This window comes from Mastigoproctus giganteus, chromosome 9, assembly GCF_048544385.1.
Source record: "Mastigoproctus giganteus isolate SK-2022 chromosome 9, ASM4854438v1, whole genome shotgun sequence".
NCBI classification, from domain to species: domain Eukaryota; kingdom Metazoa; phylum Arthropoda; class Arachnida; order Uropygi; family Thelyphonidae; genus Mastigoproctus; species Mastigoproctus giganteus.
The window spans coordinates 101,642,843-101,666,647 of record NC_143583.1 but is presented as its reverse complement, the minus strand read 5'-3'; the positions used below and the strand labels follow the sequence as shown (position 1 = coordinate 101,666,647).

The 23,805-nt window shown below is 37.3% G+C and overlaps 1 protein-coding gene across 3 annotated transcripts in view; it reads left to right on the top strand.

The window, feature by feature from the left end:
• rb (adaptor related protein complex 3 subunit ruby) overlaps positions 1-23,805 on the top strand; it is a 445,832-nt gene that overhangs the window by 341,601 nt on the left and 80,426 nt on the right. For all 3 annotated transcript variants that reach the window (XM_090381955.1, XM_090381954.1, XM_090381953.1), the window contains exon 21: positions 14,633-14,821. In XM_090381955.1, the coding sequence (XP_090238081.1) occupies positions 14,633-14,821 (189 nt within the window). The remainder of the gene's footprint in view (positions 1-14,632; positions 14,822-23,805) is intronic.

Below are 23,805 nucleotides of genomic sequence, written 5' to 3'. Positions count from 1 at the left end.
TTGGTTGTCACAGAATGAGTGGACATCACTGAAATTTTTGGTCCACTTGATAAGTGTCACCTGAATATAGGTTCCATCAGCATTTTAGACTCGCAAGTAGTAAATCCTGGCTTGCAATACCTGAGAGAATATCTGAAAGCTTCAAGGACCAATATATAATACTACATAAAATATTTAATATAAATAACTGACCATGTGGTGGTACTAGAGAGTAAATTGAACCACAGCGAAATCTAACATATGGAACTTCGGTATTCACACTGACACATGGCCATAGCTATAATTCTGTTGTATTAAAAATCAGATTTCTTAACAGATATTGTCGTGGCCATAGCCATGTGTCAGCATGGTTATAATGAAATTACTCTACGGGTTCAAACATCAGTAAAACACATTAATGCTATACATACTTAGCGCTATACTAGTGTGTTTTTTTTTTTTTTTTTTTTTTATATGAGAACCCCAAACACTAGAGGTATTAGAACCTATAGTACTTAGTACCGTGCTTGGGTTGGAGGTTGAAAAGACGAAAGAAGATATTTGTTGACATTGGACTTGAACATCTGTAGATTGTAATTTTCAGGAAATACGTATGAAGGAAGGTTGTTCCAGAAAACGGCAGTTGAATGAATAACTGAGGAAGATGAAAAGTTGGTTCTGTGGGTTTGAAGCTGGACAGTAAATGGATGTTGGCTGATGGCGCCACGTGTTCAGACTGTTTTGAAAGAGAGAGCTGGAATTATAGAAGCCAATTCAGAAGAACAGTGCCCATGGAAGTATCTGTAGAAGAGGCATGCAGCAGAAACAGTACGTCTATGAGAAAGCGAGTGGGGAGAGACTGTTAGAGATGAATCATTAATTAACCTAACTGCCCTCTTCTGAATGGAATCAAGAAGCCTGAGAGAGGTTTTGGGGGCACCACCACAGATGTGGGAACAATATTCCATGGCAGGGCGGATTTGCAATTTATACAGAGTGAGCAGCTGTTTGGAAGAAAAGTAACGCCGAGAGCGAAAGAGAAAACCAAGTTTTTTAGATGCAGAGGAAGCAATATTTGTAATGTGCTTGTGCCAAGAGAGATTAGAAGTCAGGGTAATCCTCAAAAGAGATATATCATTTTGCCTAGAAATCGGAGTGTCACTAAAGATAAGCATAGGAGCAGAAGAATCCTTTTTGCGAGATATAAGACAAGACTGAGTTTTAGAAGGGTTGAAATCAACTAAGTTGTCTTTGCCCCACTGGAGAATTACCTGAAGATCGGCATTTAAGGAATTGGCAGCAGATTTTCGAAAACTTGAAGCTGATTGAGCAGGACAAGGTTTCTCAAAATGGATGGAAAGTTGAATGCAATGTGCTATCATCGGCAAAACTATGGATAGGATTTCCAGTCAATGGAAGAAGGTCATTGATATACAAGAGGAAAAGAGTGGGGGAAAGAACTGAACCTTGGGTGACACCGGCATTAGTGGAGAAGTTAGAAGACAGAGAGCCATCTACCATCACCCTTAGTGAGCGATCAGAGAGAAAACTGGATAACCAATTACTAAAAACAGTTGGCAAACCATAAGATGGAAGCTTGTTTAGAAGACCTTTATGCCAAACACGATCAAAAGCCTTTGAGATGTCAAGAGCAACTACTTGTGTTTCACCGAACCTTTCCATTGAATTAGTCCATAAATGGGTAACATAAGCCAGAATATCACCAGTGGATCGACACTGACGGAATCCATACTGGCGATCGTTGATCAGACGGAAGGTTTCTAGGTAGTTTAAGAGTTGCCAGTTAATTGATTTCTCCATTACTTTAGAAAGAGTAGAAGTAATTGCAGTGGGACGATAATTGGATGGGAGGGATTTGTCACCCTTTTTAGGAACTGGCTGGATATGAGCAAATTTCCAAGCAGAAGGAAAAACACCTTTGGAATAAGAAAGTGAAAAAAGGTGGCAAAGAATAGGAGTAAGTTCAGGAGCACAGGTTTTGAGAACAAGGGGAGAAATACCATCAGGACCTGGAGCTTTCTTAGCATCAAGATTCATCAAAATCCTTCTGATATCCTTTTGACGGAAGACCACAGAAGGCATTGAATGGAGCATGTTAGGAATGGTGGGAGGTGTTTTACCAAGATCATTAATACATGAGCTGGAAGAAAAATGGGATGCTAGCAGGTCAGCTTTATCCTTGGCTGAAGTGACAACAGAACCATCTGGTTTGGACAGAGGTGGGAGCAGAGATGGGCAAAAGTTGCGGCCAATAGCTTTGGCAAGAGACCAGAATGCTCGACTACCATTAGGGCAAGAAGCAAGTTTTCTACTCTTAGCCTGTTCAAACTCTAGTTTGGACTGATTAATAACTGCTTTACAATTGTTGCGAGCTTTGGTGTAGGCAGAAAATGAAACTGAAGAATTAGAAACAAGCCAATTACGATATGCAACATTCTTCTCTTGGACAGCCTTAGCACATTTGTTGGAGAACCAAGGTTTAGATAAAGGACGAGATTTTAAAGTGGAGTGTGGGATAAAGGATTCCATTCCTGCAAGAATAATTTCACTGACACGATCTGAGCAAACGTTGACATCAGAAGTTTTGAAACAGTAATCAGACCAAGGAAAAGAAGAAAAGAAATCTTGCAAGTCATCCCATTTTGCATTCTTGTAATGCCAAACAATATGAGGTTGGGAATAGCCATGAGATAAAGGTTCCATTGGAGAAGAGACAATCACCAAGTTGTGATCTGAAGTGCCTAAAGGACCTCTCACTTCGACCTTGTACTTAGAAGGGTTGTTTGTGAGAAAAAGATCAAGCGTATTGGCTGTATGATTAGGATTGTCCGGTATTCTTGTAGGTAAATGAACAATCTGTGCTAGGTCGTTAGTAATTGCAAAAGCCTCAGCATCTCGACCTGCTGGGTCGGTGTAACTAGAAAACGGAAGCTAGCTGGAGTTGTGAACGTTAAAATCACCAAGGAAAATTACCTCACTGTTAGGAAGGTTGGACTGGAGAAAGTCAAGTTGCAAAGAGAGGAAGTCAAAGAGCTCCAAGTGATTAGTGGAGTTGGGAGAACAGTAGAGACAACAGATGAATTTGATACAATGAGGTAGAGAGATTTTAAGCCAGAGAAGATCAAAGAGAGGAGATTCCAAATTGCCAAGTCTCTGACAGGGAATATCAGAACGGACATATGCACAAGTACCACCTTTGAGGCGAAAGGAATCATACAGCAAATAATTTGGACATCTGAGATGAGCAGTAGTTGAATCAACTGATAACTGAGATTCAGTCAGAAAACGTACATGGGGTTTGGAAGACTGCAAGTGGAAATGGACATCGTTGAGATTGGAATTGAGACCACGTATATTTGTGAAATGAATTAGGAAGTCCTTGGGAGGTTTAGATCTTTTCGCAGATAAGCTTGCTCTATTATTTTGACAATTCATGGTGTATTCAATAGTAAGAAAAAGTGGGTGGGACATGCTGTATGAAGTAATGAAATTTTTGGATATGGCGTACATGTGGTAAGAATATACCCAGATCCTTGACATAACGTGGCCTCGACAATGCTCCCCGCATACACACTACTCGGACTCCCTCCAGTCACTATCTGGCAGAGTAGAGGTAGCAAGATTATACACTAGCTGATCCGGAAGCCCCCTAGAGAGTTACCAATAGGTTTGGTCTGGTGTACTATCTAACGGCCGGCCTGCGAACACCGTTTTAGAGCTGTACCCTCGAAATGTAAGGAATATTGGATCTCGCCACGACATTCATCATAACCTCAAAAATCATCAATCATACTGCATGATGCAAGAGATAGGGAAGGGTTGGCCGGAACTTAGCTCTAGAGACTAAACATGGGTTCCACCACTTCAAGCCTCCAATAAGCAAAGTGGTGGTATTTCACCGGTTGATGAGAGTCATCTACCACCTAGTACTGCCTGGTAACATAGAACGGCGGCGTTCCTCCATGTGGCGTGGGTGCCACACCTCGACCCCTGCTTACGTTGGTTCACACCTGGGTGGTCACCCACCATGTACTTGTGCATGGAGGTTATACCCAGGATTACTAACAGTCCCACCATCGTGAAGGTGCAAGCAGAGGATTTGGCTGTCATAGACCATCCGGACTTCGCCGAAATTTGGTCCACTTGACTTAAGTGTCACCCGAATATCAGTTCCATCAGCGTTTTAGACTCTCAGGTAGCAAGAACAGCTTGTCTGGCATATCTGAGAGAATGTCTGTGACAACCTGATAAAATAATTTGATGTTTTTTCCAGGTGCTATGTTTTGCATTTATTTAGGCTATGAATATATGCAATTACTAGAAAAAAAATTATCTAGTAATTGCAGTCCTCTTCCGATTTTATGATTTTATTAAATGCTTGAAACATACGAGTATCATGTTCTGATAGTTTTGGAAAGTCACTTTCATTTTTGCTTTCTTCGTCCTCCTCGCTGACTCGTTAGTTTTTTTTAGGCAGTTAGGTATGTGTCAGTGGGAAAGCTGGATATAGTCACATTGTCACTGCTGAAAAAAACAGCACAGAGAGAGACAGCATAACAAGTGACCTAATCTTTCTCACTCCTGCAGACTCGTCTGTCGAGGAGTCACAATTAGGCGAAACAAATGACCCAGAAAGTGGCAGGAAACAAGACATTGAGACTACAAGAAACAGTGACCCTGTAGAGCTTCAAGAGCAACCAAATACACCTCATGACAATGCTATGGTGCCGGATACAACACTCTCTGATGACCCTATCATGGATAGGGTCATCAGGGGGTCAAAACTTTCTGAAGGGAACTGGAGGACCTTATGACTGACTCCAGTAATCACCTAACTACAGCCCTGAGAGGAAAGATAATTACCATTTGATCAAATATGGAATACTTACTGTTGAATATGCACATCGAATGCAAGAAGGCTGTGGCCAAATTATAGGCTTATATGGAAACCAAATGCAACAGCACCCTCATTCGTATGCAGATGCGCTGAGGACTGCTACCAAGCCGAGAAATGGGGCCACTGGACCGACAACCAAAAGGAAAACACTACTAAAAACCCCAAATTTAGTTATTCTAAAACCTATTTGGCAACCAAGAAATTAAGACTAGCGAGCAAGTGAAGAATACAGTCGTCAATAAACTGAAGGAGAACTTTAAAACTAAAAGAATTAAATCGATCAGGAAGACCCGAAACATTGGGGTACTAATCGAAACTGAAACATCAAAAGGAATAGAAAACATCATAAAAAATCCTGCCATCTTGACACTTGCAGAACAACCGAAGAAAAAAGGCCCCCAGTAGTCATATTTGATGTCAGCAAGGACTCCACACCTATGCAAATTACCGAGGAACTATACTACTGTAACCTGCAAGCGTCTCACCCTGACTCAGCCCCAGAAGAGCTTGTACAGCAGGCCCCCGTTATAACGCGGTTCGCTTTACACTGATTTGCTATAACGCTGTTCTTATATTATAACCCGTATCTGACTATAACGCTGTCACAGATCACTATAACGCTCTTTTACAGATTGCATTTTTGGCATATTTAACGAAATCGTTTCATTTGATGGAGTTGATAGCTTGAAAATGAATACCAAAACAGCATTAAAACTTTTCCCACGCCGACTTGATAAATTTTCTCGCACGCTAATTTAATTGCAGTACAGTGACTTGTTACGTAGTTCCGAGATCAACATTTTAAAAAATGATCAAGTATATTGCTTGTAATATTTGCCTTATATGCATTTATCTGAAGTCTAGTCATCACTTAGTACAGTATTAGACATCGTGCGTAACGGACAGTTTACTCGAACATTGTATCGTCATTAATGCAACCAACGCAGTTACTTTTTAGAAGAGTTAATAATGGCCGATAAGAATGAAAAAGCAACGTCTGAGCGTAGTACGAAGACTATAAATGTAAGAAAAAGACTCAATTTGAAAATTAAATTAGACGTTTTGAAGCGAATTGATTCCCGTCAGCGACAAGCGGGTGTGCCGTAATTTAGGATTTGCAAGTTTAACTGTAAGAACAATTATCAAAAAAAAAATAATAAAGAATTAATTTTAGCAGTGGGAAAGATAGCTGTTCCACTGCAAGCAACTTGGGCTAGCCGACTATTAGGATTGAAATGGAAAAGACTTAACTAATTTTATTGAAGATAATGTCCAAATGCAGGATTCAGTTAAGTTAAATATTATATAAAAAAGAGAGAGAGATTAGCCAATATGATGATTTGAAGAAAACTCATTTAAAAAAAAAAAGAAAGTGGAATCATTTAAAATGGGTGAGGGCTGGTTGAATAGATTTAAAATCCAGGGAGAAGCCGCAAGTGCAGATCAAGGAGCCGAAATTTCAAAAAAGAACTTGTTAAAATTATTGAAGAGGGGTATTATGCGTTATATTTCTCAACAAGTTTTTAACATAGATGAAGCAGGACTTTTGTGGAAATGAATGCCTAAAAGAAGTTTCATATTGAAAGAAGAAAAAAACATGCCAGGTTTCAAAGCGGGGAAGGATTGGTTGACTTTATTGTTGGGTGGTAATTAAACTGTGGGGGATTTAAAATTAATACCCCTTTTAGTTTATTTGGAAGAGGGCCAAAGTTCAACCCAAAATCGACACATTTTTCATGATTAAATTCATCAATTAAATTAAATCAATTTAGATCAATTAAATTCATGATTTTAATTGAAATTGTAAGTTTAATTTTGATACGTAAGTAGTTACCACATAATTATATACGTATGTAATGCAGAATATTTTATATGTACAAATATTTGAATCTTAAATATTTTGACTGACATTTGTGCATCTTTTCACTACTGTTTATTATTGATTAGGAAATATCCTATGGCACCGATCGCAACTTACAAATACATATGTTACCGTATGGGAATGCTGAGCTCGCTTAGCGCGGATTCACTTAGCGCTCTGTTTTTCCGGAACGAATTATCAGCGTTAAGCGGGGGTCACCTGTAGAGCCAAATTTTCATAAAAAGTCTAAGTCAGATAATAATGTCAACTGGTGGTGGAGTTAACTCCCCCCCCCCCCCAGCTTGGAATACAATAAAAAATCAAGAGAGAATATATATATATACATTGGGCCAGCCATCATTTTAAAGAACATGTGGCAGTCCCTAAGTGTTTCAACTGCTGCAGGTTTGGCCATACCACACACATCTGCACTCAGGCTGAGTCAACCTAAGGGCACTGTGAGTCTAGGAAAGTTTATCGCCAGCAATTTACTGCCGCGTCAGTTTATCGCATAAACAATTTACCACCAGCAATTTACCACCGCGTCAGTTTATCGCATAAACAATTTACCACCAGCAATTTACCACCGCGTCAGTTTATCGCATAAACAATTTACCGCCGCGTCAGTTTATCGCATTTTACCGTCTAGAAGCAATGAGATGTGTTTGGTGAAATCATAAAAAAGTTATTTTTTATTTAAGTTTCTACCTTAAGCTATGATTAGCATATTTTTGGAATTCTATGAACTGTGAAGGAATAGTACGGAAATAAAAAAAAAAAAAAAAACACATGTATGGAAATATGTAACTTAATAGGTAGATTATGTATTTTAATAGTTACATGTATTACAAAAATAGTAAAAAATCGATTATTTGAACAATATAACAATTGGTTAATTTTGAACTAAGCTAATTATAACATTATGTATGTCATAGTACACCAAAAATTCAAAATGAATGTTTATGCAATCTTCAGAATCAGTCACGTTGGGATAATTAATTACTAAGAAACTGTAATATTTACAACACAGTATGTACATTATTAATAAGAAATATTAGCATTAGTATTAGTAGAGGCATTTGATGCAAGAAAGCAAGCTTATGCAGCATCAGCCAAAAAAAAAAATAAAAATAATAAAATAAATAAATAAATAAAAAATAACCACTTCCACTTCACCCCTCTGTTCGTTCGAAATACCTGTCCAGCTGAGCCTTAAACTTATTTAGGCTATCAATTTCCACAACAAGGGATGGAAGTTTATTCCACCAACCAACCACCTGCTGGTAAAAGGCAAATTTCCTCACGTCTATCCTACATCTGTCTTTCCTCAATTTGAATTTATGCCCTCTCAGGTGATTATTCTGAGCAAGAGGAAGAATCCCATCAGCATTGAGCATGCTCAAACCATTCAAGGCGTTATACACCTCTATCAGATCACCTCGCCGGTGCCTAGTCTCCAGACACTGTAATTTGCAAAACTTAAGCCTTTCTTTGTAAGAGCACCCCTTTGTTCCATTCACTAATCTTGTTGCCCTTCTCTGTACTCGTTCCAGTATCTCTACATCCTTCTTGAAATGAGGCCTCCAGACCTGTATACAGTACTCTAGGTGTGGTCTGACCATTGCCTTATACAAGAGAATAATCAACTCCTTATCCCTGCTAGAAAAATTCCTATATATCATCGACAATACACCATGAGCTACTCTTGCAGCCCGTCTGCACTGCTCAGAAAACTTCATATCTGCCTGCACAATCACCCCCAGGTTCCTTTCATTCTCTACCACTGTCAGTGTAATACCACAGAGTTGATACGTTGCTCTGGGGTTGCTGTTTCCTATATGTAGTACTTTACATTTGTCAATGTTAAACTTCATTTGCCACCTCGAAGCCCATCTGCTCAACCTTTCCAGATCCTTGCAGTAGCATAGTGTCAGTAGTGTCCTTGACAACCCTGCCAACCTTTGTATCATCGGCAAACTTGAACATTAAGCTTGATATACCATCATCAATATCATTTATAAATACAGAAAAGAATAATGGACCCAATACTGAACCCTGAAGGACTCCACTAATAACATTAGTGCACGATGAGCAGCGTCCATTGATTACCACGCTCTGTCTTCTCCCCCTCAACCACCCCTTTATCCACAGCAGCAATTTGCCTCCAATGCCACACTGCTCCAATTTGTGCAGCAGTCTTCCATGTGCAACAGTATCAAAAGCCTTTCTAAGATCCAAGTATATAATATCAAAGTTATTCCCTGCATCCAGTTCTTTTGTGACTGCATCATAGTATCCAATCAAATTGGTCAGGCAAGACTTCCCCTTAACAAAACCATGCTGTGTCTGAGCTATGGCTGAAGTCTTGTCTAGATGATCCTGCAGTGCTTCTTTAACCAGTGCCTCCATTAATTTTCCTGGAACAGAAGTTAAACTAACAGGTCTATAATTATTTGTGTTGCCCTTTTATCCTCCTTTGTGAATTGGGGTTACATTTGCACATCTCCAGTCCATGGGTATCTCCCCTGAGTCCAAGGAAGCTCTCATAATTATGGCTAAGGGTTCGCTTACTTCCTTCCTGTGCTGTTTCCTTTAATATAACTGGATAAATCCCATCCACCCCAGGTGCCTTTCTTGTATTTATCTTCAACAATTTCTCCTCCACTTTACACTCAGTTATTACAGGATTCTCTAGCTTACTGCCAGAGTTGAATACACCTCTGGCATTCCCCTCGCTGAATAACTCGTCGTGTGTGAATGTCGATGCAAAATATTCATTCAGTTTGTTAGCTACCTGAGCAGGATCATCAACAGTTGACCCATCGATATCAAGTGGACCAATCTGATTCATCCCTTTCCTTCTAGAGTTTACATAAGTAAAGAACTCTTTGCTGTTTTTCTTTGCATCCCTTGCCAAAGATTTCTCATAATCTGCCTTCGCCTGCCTAACCTCCTTTGTAACTTGGTTACAGATCAACTTGTATCTATCATAGGCTTCTGTGTCACGTGTTAATTTGTATGTATCCCATGCATTTTTCTTCTCTGCCATATGTCTCATTAGTTCATCTGACATCCATTTAGTCCTAAACTTTGAACAATATTTCTTAGTTGGTATGTAAAGCCTAGTAGCTGCGAAGATAAATTCTTTGAATGCTTCCCATTTTGAATTTGCTGTTGGTAAAATCATCAGTTGGTCCCACTGTATAGAATTTAAATACTGTCGCAGACCATCGTAGTCGCCTTTACGAAAGCAAAAACCCTTACCTTTACCCCTAATGGTAGTTACCTTCACACTGTGATCACTGCCACCTAGTGGTTCATTTACCTGCAGATTCTTAATGCATGAAGAATCACTACTGATAATCAAATCAAGAGTATTACTCCCTCTAGTTGCTTCCCGAACATGCTGATGTAGAAAACAATCATCCAATAAATCCACAAAAGCCTTGCTAGTGTGTGAGTGACCAGCCGCCAAATTCCAGTCAATATCTGGGAAATTAAAATCCCCCATTATAAGACTCTCTGATTTACTGGCCCATTCTATTTCCCCTTACAGTTTCTTATTATACTCATCAGAGTCATTAGGCGTATAGCACACTTCTACTCTCAATTTTGCTTATGTCACACCAAACTGACTCGACACTGCACTGTCCAGCAATGTCGACTGGCTTCACTTCCTTGGATTTTATGTATTTCTTAACTAGTAGCATAACCCCTCCTCCCTTTCTACCCTGTCTATTCTTTCTGTAGACATTGTACTCCCCAAATTCCAGTTCTGCATTCCTTATATTTGTGTGACACCACGTCTCTGAAATCCCCACAATATTTGCTTTTGATGTTTTGAGCAATACCTCAAATTCATCAAATTTATTAACTAAACTCCTAGCATTGGTGTACATGCAAGTATACATGCACCTGTTCTTTTTCTTAGCTACCCTAACACAACCTATGTGTTTATTTGTACCCCAATGATTCCCAGCAGTCTCTGAACTATCCTGCATCTTATTTTCCAGGCTGCGGCTCATTGCAATAGAAGCAGTGCAAGAATCACTGCCAGTGGCTACTGTTAATCTATTAGTCCTTGTATCCCCCCAATCTAGCAGTTTTCCAACCCACCTAATACTGCCTCGATAGCATCAGCAAACATTCTTGCACCCTTTCTATTTAAGTGTATCCCATTCCTGTAGAAGCAGTCTCCCCTGTTAACAAGTACAGACCAGGCTGAAAAAAATTCTAGCCCTTGAGCCTTGCACAATCCTTTAAGGGCCGAATTGATCGACAGGGCTCTCATCATATACTCCCTCCTATCGTGTCTGGGCAGAATTGTAGACACTCTCAAATTCAACCCTAATTCACGGCTTTTTTTCAACAGTGACCTGTACTTGTTAAGTAATTCCGCCGGTCTCCTACTCTTAATATCATTAGTGCCAATGTGTACAACTATATCACCTTTTGTGCCCTTAAATTATGCGCTATACCTCTTAGATAATCAACAGTATCACCCCATTCATCGTATGCACTAACAAGCCTTTTAATTCGTTCATCACAATCGCGATACTTCTTTTTTTTGTTGCCCGGATCACTTAAATATTGTTCAATGCGCATTTCGTTAATACTTTGTTCTTTTTTAATGCAATCGATAAATTTCCAAATGTTGGGATGATAAGCAGCGACATGTTCCTCAAATCCTCTATGCCACCCTTCAACAGAATTATTCGTTCTTGGTAATCCTTCAAGAACAAGCTGGCATACGTTCCACATTTCATGGGAATACTTTGGTGGTCGACTGGTTGGGCATCCAATCCATGTATCCTCAAAATAATCAACAACTTTTTGCGATTCTGGAGGAAAAACACCATTTTCACACAAATGTTCAGAAACGATTGTCACAATAGGAGGGGGCACAAATGTAATTGCTGCCAAAATTCGCATATTTAAAGCAAAATTAGCATCAGTTTCATAATGTTGTTTCAATCCGTTGTTCTGAATGGAACGAAAAATACATTGTGAAAAAACAACCCTGTTGCGAAGCGTCAGGAAAAACTCTTCTGCAAGCATTCATCGCCGCCGTCTCAAAATCTATAGTTATTGATTGCGGGGACATAGCTGGTTCCAATACTTTTGGCTGCTCTAGTAGAGATACATATGTTTCCTTAGACTTGTTAGGCAATAATGCATAAACTAATGGAAGTGATATTTTGTCCTTGAATCCATGTATCATATACAACTAATAAAAAAGTAAGGGAACAGTTTTGAAAGTCCCATCGGCATACCAGTGTTCACTTCGCTAACAACTGCAACTTTCTTTTCGTACTGAAAATTAACATACGATTGTCCTTGGGTCCAGAATCAAATTGTAGAAACAATTCTCCATTGCATGATGTTTTATATTCTTTTGTAAAAACAATGTCTCTACGATGCGTTGGAAGAACTGTGCCATCAAAATTTCGATTTCTTATATTTCGGATCGTTCGTTTCATTGTATCTACACTTGGAAGCTTAGGGGCTGCTGCTTGGCTACAGATTCTCGAAACATTTGAAATAATACTATGAGGCATATTATTTGTTGTTTCTGCATAAGTTCGAATGGTATCAAAAAGTTGTGCTGCCTCAACTCCTGCTGCACCTCCACAATGATTGGGCTCCTTCCATGTTTTAACGATGGTGTTATATACCGTAGTAACTCGATCTGCACATTTGGTTTTTTGGTAATTTTGGCACTTCCAATGAATTTTTGCTTCATTTTGCCTGTCTTTATAAAACAAATGTCCACTAAAGAACAATTTCGGTTTTCCTTTTTTTGATTTCAAAAATTCCACCGACATGATGCGTTCACAAACTCAAACGGATGAAAAATAAACTCAAAATAAGAAAATGTTGTGATTGTAAGAGATTTTAAATATATAGGTACCTCCCTAATCGGCATGCCCTACCCACCACTCCCCTAAAACATGCTACTTAAGTTAAAGGAATTAAGTAGTTACCTACCTAATTCCAATTTTGGAAAATAACAGGCAATTAAATTAAAGCACCTGCAATGGTATGTATTTCTAGGAAATGTATACCTAGCATATAACTTCCATTTTTAACTGCACTTAATTCTTAAATAACACCTATAGAAAAGCCTTATTTTTAATTTAAAATTACCAATAAATTTATATAAATTATATGTATTGCCTGGCAATAAAATATGCTAGCCATCATTTGTAGGCTATAAATTGTTTATAAATTTAAATTTTTTTAAACTTTCGGCGATAAACTTTCCTAGACTTAGTCTTTCCTAGACTAAGTCTAGGAAAGTTTATTGCCCGCAATTCACCGCCAGCAATTAATCGCTAGCAGTATACTGCCGCGTCAGTTTATCGGATAAACAATTTATAGCCTACAAATATCGCCAGGCAATACATATAATTTATATAAATTTATTTTTAACTTAAGTAGCATGTTTTAGGGGGTGGGGTAGGGCATGCCAATTAGGGAGGTACTTATATATTTATAATCTCTTACAATCACAACATTTTCTTATTTTGAGTTTATTTTTCATCCTTTTGAGTTAAAAATGTCTTTTGAATTGTATTCTTCCAAAATATTGTTTAAAACAATCTCTTTCAAAATGTTGCATTCTCATCATTTACACTAGCACCTTCATGAGAAATTGATTTCAATAAAATTCCATGTCTATTTTTAAATCCATGTAACCAACCTGAACTGGCTTGAAATTCTAGTTGATCCATTTGTTTTGCATATTGCGGAAGTACAAAGAATTGCAATTGTTTTTTGAATTGTCTTGCTGTAAGAAATTCAGGGTTTGAAAAGTTTATTTTTAATGTATACAGTATTTCAGTTTATATTTGTATTGTGGTATTATTATTTGATAATGATAAAAAAGAAACTGTTGTAACCATAATATTAACTAGTCAACTGGCATGAAAATATATGTTGACTCAATAGATTATAAAAAAACAACATTTTGAAAAGATGTATGAAATTAAAATTGCCCACAAAAAAATAAAATGCTTGCGTAGTACAGGTGAGATTAGCTTTTGCTTGTTTAGAGGGTGTTCATATGAGGGATTTAGCAAGGGATTAATAAAAATCCACTGCTTAACAGAGGGCTACTTAAAGCAAGTTTCACTGTATAACCCTACAAGGGGTATATAGTGAAACTTGCTTTAAAAATACAGGGTCAATAACGTCAAAAAAATTACAGGGTCAGGGGAGTATAACCCTACAAGGGTTGTACTCCATTGATCCTGTATTTTTTTATAGGATTTGAATGTTGTTATTATTGGATTATAGTAGTGAACAATAATTTTTTTTTTTTTTTTTTTTAATATAAAGAGTAGTATTTTACACTTCAAGAACTCTTAAGCAGGGGTTCTTAACCTCACAAAAATTGATCACCATGCTTTCTAATAAATTGAGATTTCTTATGCAAGCATGTTTTTGCACTTGGGGATAAATTGAAGCATGCTGATCCAACAGTACTAGTTTAAACTTTAATAACAGGCTGTGAGTTTGAGTGAATATTATTATCAAGTGTTCTGCATGTTTTCTAATACTATTACTAAAAATATTATTTTGTAAAATTACTACCAACTAATAAACTAATTAGTAACCATATTTTAATATTATTTTTTTAACTAACTAGTTTCCTAAGCATTAGTTATATTTTAATAATAATAACACTTAATTTGTAGACAACAGTAAAGTAACTAAAGGAAATACATTAATTCAGAATTTAACTGTGGATTTCAAAGGCAGATTCCCGAACTTAATCTGGATTCCAGCCAAAAAAAGGTTAAGCACTTCTGACTTCAGCTATTTTTAATTGCTTTTACTTAATTCACTCTTTTAATTTTGTTATTATATAGATTTCTACTCCAATGTATATTCCAACGTTGCAACATGAATTATTAAATCGCTATAGTGGTAATGGACTTGTTGTGATGTATCGCTTTACTCGGAGTCCAAATATTTATTCACCAAAAATGATTACTGTGGAACTGTCTCTCACAAACATGACTAAGGATGAAATTAGAAAGGTTAATGTAGCTGACAAGGTATGTGTTTAAAAGATAATGCATTAATTATCTTAAGAGGAATTTATTACTCTCATTTTTACCTTTCTCATTACTTAATGTACCAGTAACTCTCAATCAAGTTCCTCATGTCCCAGATATGTTTAAAAAAGTTGTGAGTTAGAGTTAAATTTGAAAGTGTCTGCAATTCTGTGCAGATAACGAGGTGGCAGTATATGATGAGAGCCTTCTCAATCAATTTGGCACTGGACAGATTATGCCAAAAAGCTCACAGGGTAGAATTTTCCATTCAATATTTAGAATTATTGTTTAATGTAATAGGTAATAGTAATGTAGTGATAGCTGTGAACTCAAATGCAAAGTCTAACTTGTGGCACAGTGGATTTCATGATCAAAGAGGATGTATATTAGAGGATTTCATATTACAGAATAATTTGTGTAGTGAATATACCAGGCCAGCCATATACTTTTCAAAATTTACATGGTAAGTCCAACTTATACTTGACATTGGTGACTCATGGGTTATATAGAAGGATCTGTCATTGGAGTGTACAAACTGACTATACAAATAGTGATCATTGATCATTAGTCTTTCATATAAATTTAGAGGTTTTCAATACTTTTATAAACAGTGAAAATGCATTTAATTAGGTGAAAGTACTTGCTTGTCTAGTAAATTTGGATTCAAAGCATTGCAACAATATTGTGTTGTCGTGTTCAAGAAGGTGAAAACACTGGATTAACCTTGCAATTACGCATTAAGGGTTAATACTGAAGGTTACTGTTTCTTACTGTAGTTTTGTTGATGGGAGGGGATGTAAAAGTTTTTTTGTTGCATTGTTTTGGTTCGTTGATATATTATATATATGCAGGCGACCCCCCGTATAGCACGATACTTCTACAAAATGGCTTAGCTCTAACACGATTGATAAATTGTGGCAGTCCTCTCACAACATGGTACTTATATAACACAGTTTGGGAATTGCTGGAAATCTCGCATAACATGGTATTTTTGAGCTTTTGTGTCGGGGAAACCCTGCTATTATGTTAGATGTAATTTTCAACGTTTCTATTCCTTTTTGTGAATCCCTGCTATTGACTAAACCAGAAATGTGTTTTAGAAAAAATATTTTTTTAAAGCACATTTCTGGAGGTCACAAAACGATGAAATCAATTTGCAGTTTCCGGTTTATTGGTGTTTTCTGTTATTGTAATTAATTATAAACGGGTGGTAAACTTGATCTTCTTGCATTTGCTATAGTACCGATAACTGGAATTCTGTGGGTTTTCACGTTATGGTGAAACGTGTTTCTCCTTCTGTGAAATTTTCAGAAATTCATTACTCCCTATCTCACTTGTGCGTATTGTATTCTTTGTTATTAATTGTTTATCATTTTTACTGTTTTAAATTTTACAACCAAAAAATAAAGTCGGTGAACAGAATTATCAATTAGTTAGTATGTACATATTACAGTACGTATTAATTACACTATGTACATAAATTTATTTTTATTTTGCTAACTGGAAAATATTCTTCCGATTTTCACTTATCATTTAACTTTGTTAATTGGCAAGGTAATAAAGTTAAATTTGTGCTTTATATCTTTAAAATGGGGGTCCACTGTATTTTGTTGGGAGATCCCTGGGTTAGATTTTGTGCTATTGAACTTGTGCTTGTTTGAGACCATAAAAAATTGTGACTTTTAAGAAAGCAGAAGGTACATGAAATCTAGATGCTGCAGAAGAGATTGTGCTTAGTAGCGATGAAGTGGAAGAAAATTAAATGAATGTACATTATCTGACATATAAGTATCACAGTTTGTAAGGTAAGATGTTTGTTCAATTATTACTATTTAAGTTACTACTATAAAAATTAAGTTTATGATAGTTATAAAAAAATGGTGTCTTTTTGTAGCTTCTGGAATGTAACTTCCCTTTTTGTACTGGTTCTTAGTCCCGTATAATAGGCGCCTCCGCAGCCAGGTGGGAAGGAGCAGCAGTGTGTAGCACACGCTTCTTGATTAGACCGGGGTTCGAGCCTGTCACCACCAAATACGGAGGATGCGGAAAGGTCAGGGAATGACCACCGCATATCCCGGAGCAATATGGCCTTAGTTGCTAATGCTCCTAAAAACCAAATAAAAAAACAAACAAACAGTCCGGTATAACCCGATTTTGCATTACACGAGATTTTGTAGCAACCAAACTACCGTGTTATACGAGGGTTATCTGTATATATTTTTTTTTTATGTTTTATTGTAAGTGTATATGTCTGTTTTTTTTTTTTTTTTTGTTTGAGGGTTCCCAGGTTTGGGCAGCCTGGGAGCAGGAGTGCTGGCACTTCACTGGTGGGTGCAGGATGATTGTGTTTAACTGCACAGAATGAGATGGTGAACCCAGTTCTGGCTCCTTGTGCCAGGGTTGGGAGCTGGGTTGTGATTTTCTATTTGATGGCTGTTCCCTGGTGATAGAGAGGTCTAATACCCTTACAGGCCAAGCCAATACGGTTGAGAATTTTATTTTGTTTTTGTATATAGTGAACACAGGTGGAGGTAGGCATAAGCCAAGATTATACATAAACATATATGTGCATGTTAACAGGATAGAGTGCTTCTGCAGGAAAGGCATACACTAAATAGAACAGGTATAAGAATTTTTGCTGAACTCTGTCGAGGCAGTGTTGGGGGGGGGGGATACTAGATTAAAAAGTAGCTGCAGGCAGAGGTGAAAGTGATTCTTTCACTGCTTCTATTGGAATGAGTGTAGCCTTGAAAGCATGTAGCTGGGTATTTCAAACACTGCTGGGAGTCATTATGACACAAGTAAATAGGGCTGTGTTAGGGTAATCAACAGTAAGAACAAGTGCATATATACTTGGAATGTACCCCAATGCTAGGAGTATAGTAAATAAATTTGATGAATTTGAAGTGCTGGTCAAGAAATCAAATGCACACATTGTTGGTAAATCAGACATGGTGTCACTCAGATATAAGGGATACAGAATTTTAATATAGGGAGACAATGTATAGAGAAAGAGCAGGACAGGATAGGAGGGGAGAGAGCGTTATGCCCTTAGTTAAGAAGCACATAGAATCTAAGGCAGTGCATCCAGTTGACATGAGGGGCCAGTTCAATGTTGAGTCAGTTTAGTGTGACATTAGCACTGGGAAAGCAAAAATGAGAGTAGCAGTGTGTTATAGGCCTAATGGCTCTGATGAGTACAATGAATAGCTGTACAGAGAAAGAGTGGGCCAGTAAATCTGAAAGTTTTATAATGGAGGATTTTAACTTCCCAGATATTGACTGGAAATTATGGGTTGGTCACTCACATACTAGCAAGACTTTTGTGGATTTATTGCATGACTGTTTTCTACAGAAGCATGTTAGAGAGGCAACAAGAGAGAGTAACGCTCTTGATATGATTATCAGCAGTGATTATTTATGCATTAAGAATCTGCAGATTAAAGAATCACTAGCTGGCAGTGATCACAGGGTATTGATGCGAGGTTTACAAGATGTAACTACTATCAAGAGTATAGGGAAGGGTTTTTCTTTTGTACAAGCAACCACAGTGTTCTCAAGACTGTTTTTAAATTCTATACAGTGGGACTGACTGATGATGTTGCCAGCAGCAAATTCTAAATGGGAAACATTCAAGGAAATAATCATGGAAACTACTAGACTTTTCTTACTGCTAAGAAAAAGAATTCAAGGGTTACACCTAAATGGGTTTCAATTCAACTAATAAGACTTGTAGCAGAGAAGTAGTGATATGACTTCCTGCAACTTAAGGAGATGTTGCAGGAAGTCATATCACTGTTGAAGAAGGGAGCTGACGCTCCCAAAAGCTTCAGATTTTTAGCGCTTTTAATGTTTTATATTTTAGCAAATTTTATTGTAAATGATCTTTTATTACAGTTTTTAGCATTCCGTAATAGTTTATTGTAAATATTTTTTTTTTTTTTTTTTGTGTAAAGATTGTAGTCATATTAAATTTTAAATTTTATTCAATGGTCGGTGTATGAATTTATATATTCTTAGACATGAGTTTTCCCGACCTCAGAGGCCTCTTTCAGGATAGCAGAGAAGTAAAATGCATAGACTGCTCATAAATTATCGGGCAACACAGAAGCCTCTATTAGATATAAACTAAATCTGTAATCAAGTACAAAGGATGTTAGGCAAGCAAAGGCAGAGTACAAGAAATCTTTGGCGAAGGATGCAAATAAAACCAGCAAAGACTTTACTTATGCAAACACTGAAAGAAGGGGATGAATCAGATTAGTTCACTTAGTATTGATAGTTTGACCATTGATGGCCGGGCTCAGGTTGCTGACAATCTGAACGAGTATGTTGCATCTACGTTAACTCAGGAGGAATTCTTTAGGGAAGGCAATGGCAGAAGTTTATCAAACTCTAACAGGGATTTTGTAATAACTTAGAGGAAAGTGGAAAAGAAATTGTTGAAGTTAAGTATAAGAAAGGCACTTGGGGTGGATGGGATCTATCCAATTATATTAGAAACCAGTGAAGGAAGTAAGCAAACCTTTAGTCACAATTATAAAGAGCATCCTTGGATTCAGGGGAGGTGGGTAGGTCCCCATGGACTGGAGATGTACAAATGTATCCCCAATTCACAAAAGGTGATGCCGACCGGGCTAGCCAAGTGGGTAAAGTACCTGCCCGGCAACCCAAAGGTCGCGGGTTCGATTCCCGCCTCGGGCTTGGATCAAAGTACTGCAAAAACCTTGGGAGGTGCAATATGGCCACAGAAGCCGATGCGCCAACAACTACCAAATCAAAAAAAAAAAAAAAACAAAAGGTGATCAAAGGGTGACACAAGTAATTACAGACCTGTTAGCTTAACTTCTGTTCCAGGGAAAATAATGGAGTCACTGGGAAAAGAAGTAATGCAGGATCATCAAGACAAAGCTGCAATTATACTTCAGACCACAAGCATGGGTTTGTTAAGGGGAGATCTTGTCTTACCACATCATATATTTGGATTTCAGGAAGACCTTTGTTACTGATACATATAAGACTGCTATACAAATGGGAGCACATAAAAGACTGCTGTACAAATGGTAACACATAAAAGACCACCATACAAATGGGAATACATAAAAACTGCTGTACAAATTGGAGCAGTGTGACATTAAGGGAAATTTGCTGCTATGGATAAAGGGATGGTTGAGTGGAATACAGAGAGTGGTAATCAGTGGACATTGCTCTTCATGGACTAATGTTATTAGTGAAGTCCTGGCAAGTTTCAGTGTTCGGCCCATTTTTGTTTTCTGTATTTATTAGTAATATTGATGAAGGCATAATAGGCTTAATGTCGAAGTTTGCAGAGATTGTTAGGGTGGTTAATGATACAAAGATTGTTAGGGTGGTTAATGACAGTATGCTACTGCAGCAAGGTCTAGAAAAGTTAGACAGATGAGCTGAGAAATGCCAATTAAAGTTTAACATTTGACAAATGAAAAATACTGTGTATGGGTAGCAGTAACCCCAGAGTAATGTATCAACCATGTGGTACTAGACTCAGGGTAATGTGAAAATGAAAAAGAACTGGGGTAATTGAGCAATGCAAACACGATGCAAGGATAGCTCATGGGGTTTTGTCAATGATAAACAGGAATTTTGCTAGTGGGGATATAAGGCTATGGTCAAGCCACTTCTTGAGTATTGCATACAGGTATGGAGTCTTCATTTTAGGAAGGTTGTGGAGCTGCTGGAATGAATACAGAGAAGGGCAACAAGATTGGTGAGGGGGAACAAAGGGGTTGCTGTTATCAAGGAAGGTTTCACTTCTGCAAATTTGAGCGTCTGGACACTATGCACCTGTGAGCCGATCTGATTGAGTTGTTTAAAGCTTTAAATGAATTGAACCAGCTCAATGCTGATGGGATTCTTCTTTTTGCACAGACCACACACATGACGGGGCACAAATTCAAATTGAGCAAGGACGGTTGCAGAATTGATATGCAAAGGTTGTCTTTAGCCAGCGGATGGTTGATTGTTGGAACAAATTCTACCTGTTGAGGAAGTTTGATAGCTTAAATAAATTAAAGGAAGAACTAGACAAACTATATGAGTAAATGAATAGGTGAAACGGGAGGTATCTCTTTTTTTTTTTTTTTTGCTGATGCTGTGTATTCTTGCTTTCTTGTATGATTTTCAACTACTAATCCTAATTCTAATATGTTTATGTACATCTGTAATTTTTTTAGGGATTTTTTTTTTTTTTTTTTAAATAAGAAAGTTGTTTTAAGTTAACAGTTTTGTTTTCACGTGATAACTTCTGGTTTTTTTTTTTTTTTTTATGTGAACCCCAAACACTAGGGGTATTAGAACCTATAGTACTTAGTACCGTGCTTGGGTTGGAGGTTGAGAAGATGAAAGAAGATATTTGTTGACACTGGACTTGAACTTCTGTAGATTGTAATTTTCAGGAAATACGTAAGAAGGAAGGTTGTTCCAGAAAATGGCAGTTGAATGAGTAAATGAGGAAGATGAAAAGTTGGTTCTGTGGGTTTGAAGTTGGACAGTAAATGGATGTTGGCTGGTGGCGGCACGTGTTCGGACTGTTTTGAAAGAGAGAGCTGGAATTATAGAAGCCAATTCAGAAGAACAGTGCCCATGGAAGTATCTGTAGAAGAGGCATGCAGCAGAAACAGTACGTCTATGAGACAGCGAGTGGAGAGACTCTGTTAGAGATGTATCATTAATTAACCTAACTGCCCTCTTCTGAATGGAATCAAGAAGCTTGAGAGAGGTTTTGGGGGCACCACCCCAGATGTGGGAACAATATTCCATGGCAGGGCAGATTTGTGATTTATACAGAGTGAGCAGCTGTTTGGAAGAAAAGTAGCGCCGAGAGCGAAAGAGAAAACCAAGTTTTTTAGATGCAGAGGAAGCAATGTTTGTAATGTGCTTGTGCCACGAGAGATTAGAAGTCAGGGTAATCCCCAAAAGAGATATATCATTTTGCCTAGAAATCGGAGTGTCACTAAAGATAAGCATAGGAGCAGAAGAATCCTTTTTGCGAGATATAAGACAAGACTGAGTTTTAGAAGGGTTGAAATCAACTAAGTTGTCTTTGCCCAACCGGAGAATTACCTGAAGATCGGCATTTAAGGAATTGGTAGCAGATTTTCGAGAAGTTGAAGCTGATTGAGCAGGACAAGGTTTCTCAAAATGGAAAGTGGAATGCAATGTGCTATCATCGGCAAAATTATGGATAGGATTTCCAGTCGATGGAAGAAGGTCATTGATATACAAGAGGAAAAGAGTGGGTGAAAGAACTGAACCTTGGGGGACACCGGCATTAGTAGAGAAGTTAGAAGACAGAGAGCCATCTACCATCACCCTCAGTGAGCGATCAGAGAGAAAACTGGATAACCAATTACTAAAAACAGTTGGCAAACCATAAGATGGAAGCTTGTTTAGAAGACCTTTATGCCAAACACGATCAAAAGCTTGGAGATGTCAAGAGCAACTACCTGTGTTTCACCAAACCTTTCCATTGAATTAGTCCATAAATGGGTAACATAAGCCAGAATATCACCAGTGGATCGACACTGACGGAATCCATACTGGTGATCGTTGATCAGACGGAAGGTTTCTAGGCAGTTTAAGAGTTGGCGGTTAATTGATTTCTCCATTACTTTAGAAAGAGTAGAAGTGATTGCAATGGGACGATAATTGGATGGGAGGGATTTGTCACCCTTTTTAGGAACTGGCTGGATATGAGCAAATTTCCAAGCAGAAGGAAAAACACCTTTGGAATAAGAAAGTGAAAAAATTCGGCAAGGTTTAATATATGGAGTAAATTCTTTTATTTCCAAACTTTTACAAAAAGGGGAGGACAATCAAGCAAGCAATATTCTGGTGATGCAGAATCATTAGAAGCATATATATACAAAATTAAAAAAAATAAAAATAAATGTTTTCATTAGTTACTGTACCTGACAAATTCTATATCAGTACAAAATATAAAACAAAGGATCAGTTCAAATATAATTTTTGCAATACCCCTTCAGTGTTTATCATAATAATGCTGCCATGCCAAAGACATGAATTGGTGCTTTCCGTATAATTGTCGTTAATGTGGCAGTGTATTCTCCCATGGTTTTTAATAATTTTTTTTTTTTGTTACTAGGTTCAAGATATAGAAATGTAATTTATCTTTTGCAGTTATAATACTTTGAGTTAAAATTAGTAGTTTAGTAGTGGCAAATGATGCAAGGAAACAACTCCTGGAAATAGAGAAGTTTTTTCTGTTTTATTAGCTTAAATTGGCATATTAACTTATTTTCTAGAGTAGCTTTATATTCCTAGTTATGATACTTAGTTTAAAGTTTAACTTAGATAGAGATTTTGTGGGTTATTATTTAGTATCGGTAAAGGTATCCAATCCACGTGTTACAAGTTTTGCAGCTCCGCTGAATGGAAAGTTTTTTAGCCATATTTATCTGCTTTATTGACCAGTTGTTATATTAAATTATTTTCTATAAGTAGCTTATAGACCTAGATCCTTGGTTTATTCTAGTCAAGATCCTTGGTTTATTCTGAATTGAGACAGCGAGATTTTGGAAATTAATTTAATACTTAAGTGTCCGTAGATTTACTGTTCGTAACTTGCCGCCATTGTTATACGATACAACGTTATATCCTGAACTAGATAGTGTTTGCTTAGTATAGTATAGTATATTATATAATATTGTCAATTAATCAATAAAATCTATTAATCTTGTTAAATTTCATTGTCAATTAAATTGTACTTTTTAACTAAATACATATAATGACTTAAATTTTACAAATGTAACATAATTAATTAATACATAACTTGATACAGAAGTAATATAAACGGAACTCGTAGATAATACTCGATACTGAAAAATATATATAGATATATAGTGTTATAACTGTGTTGGGATACAAGTTTAGGGTTGAAATTTTATTGAAATTAAATCAAAATCATGACTCAGACCAGAGCAGCA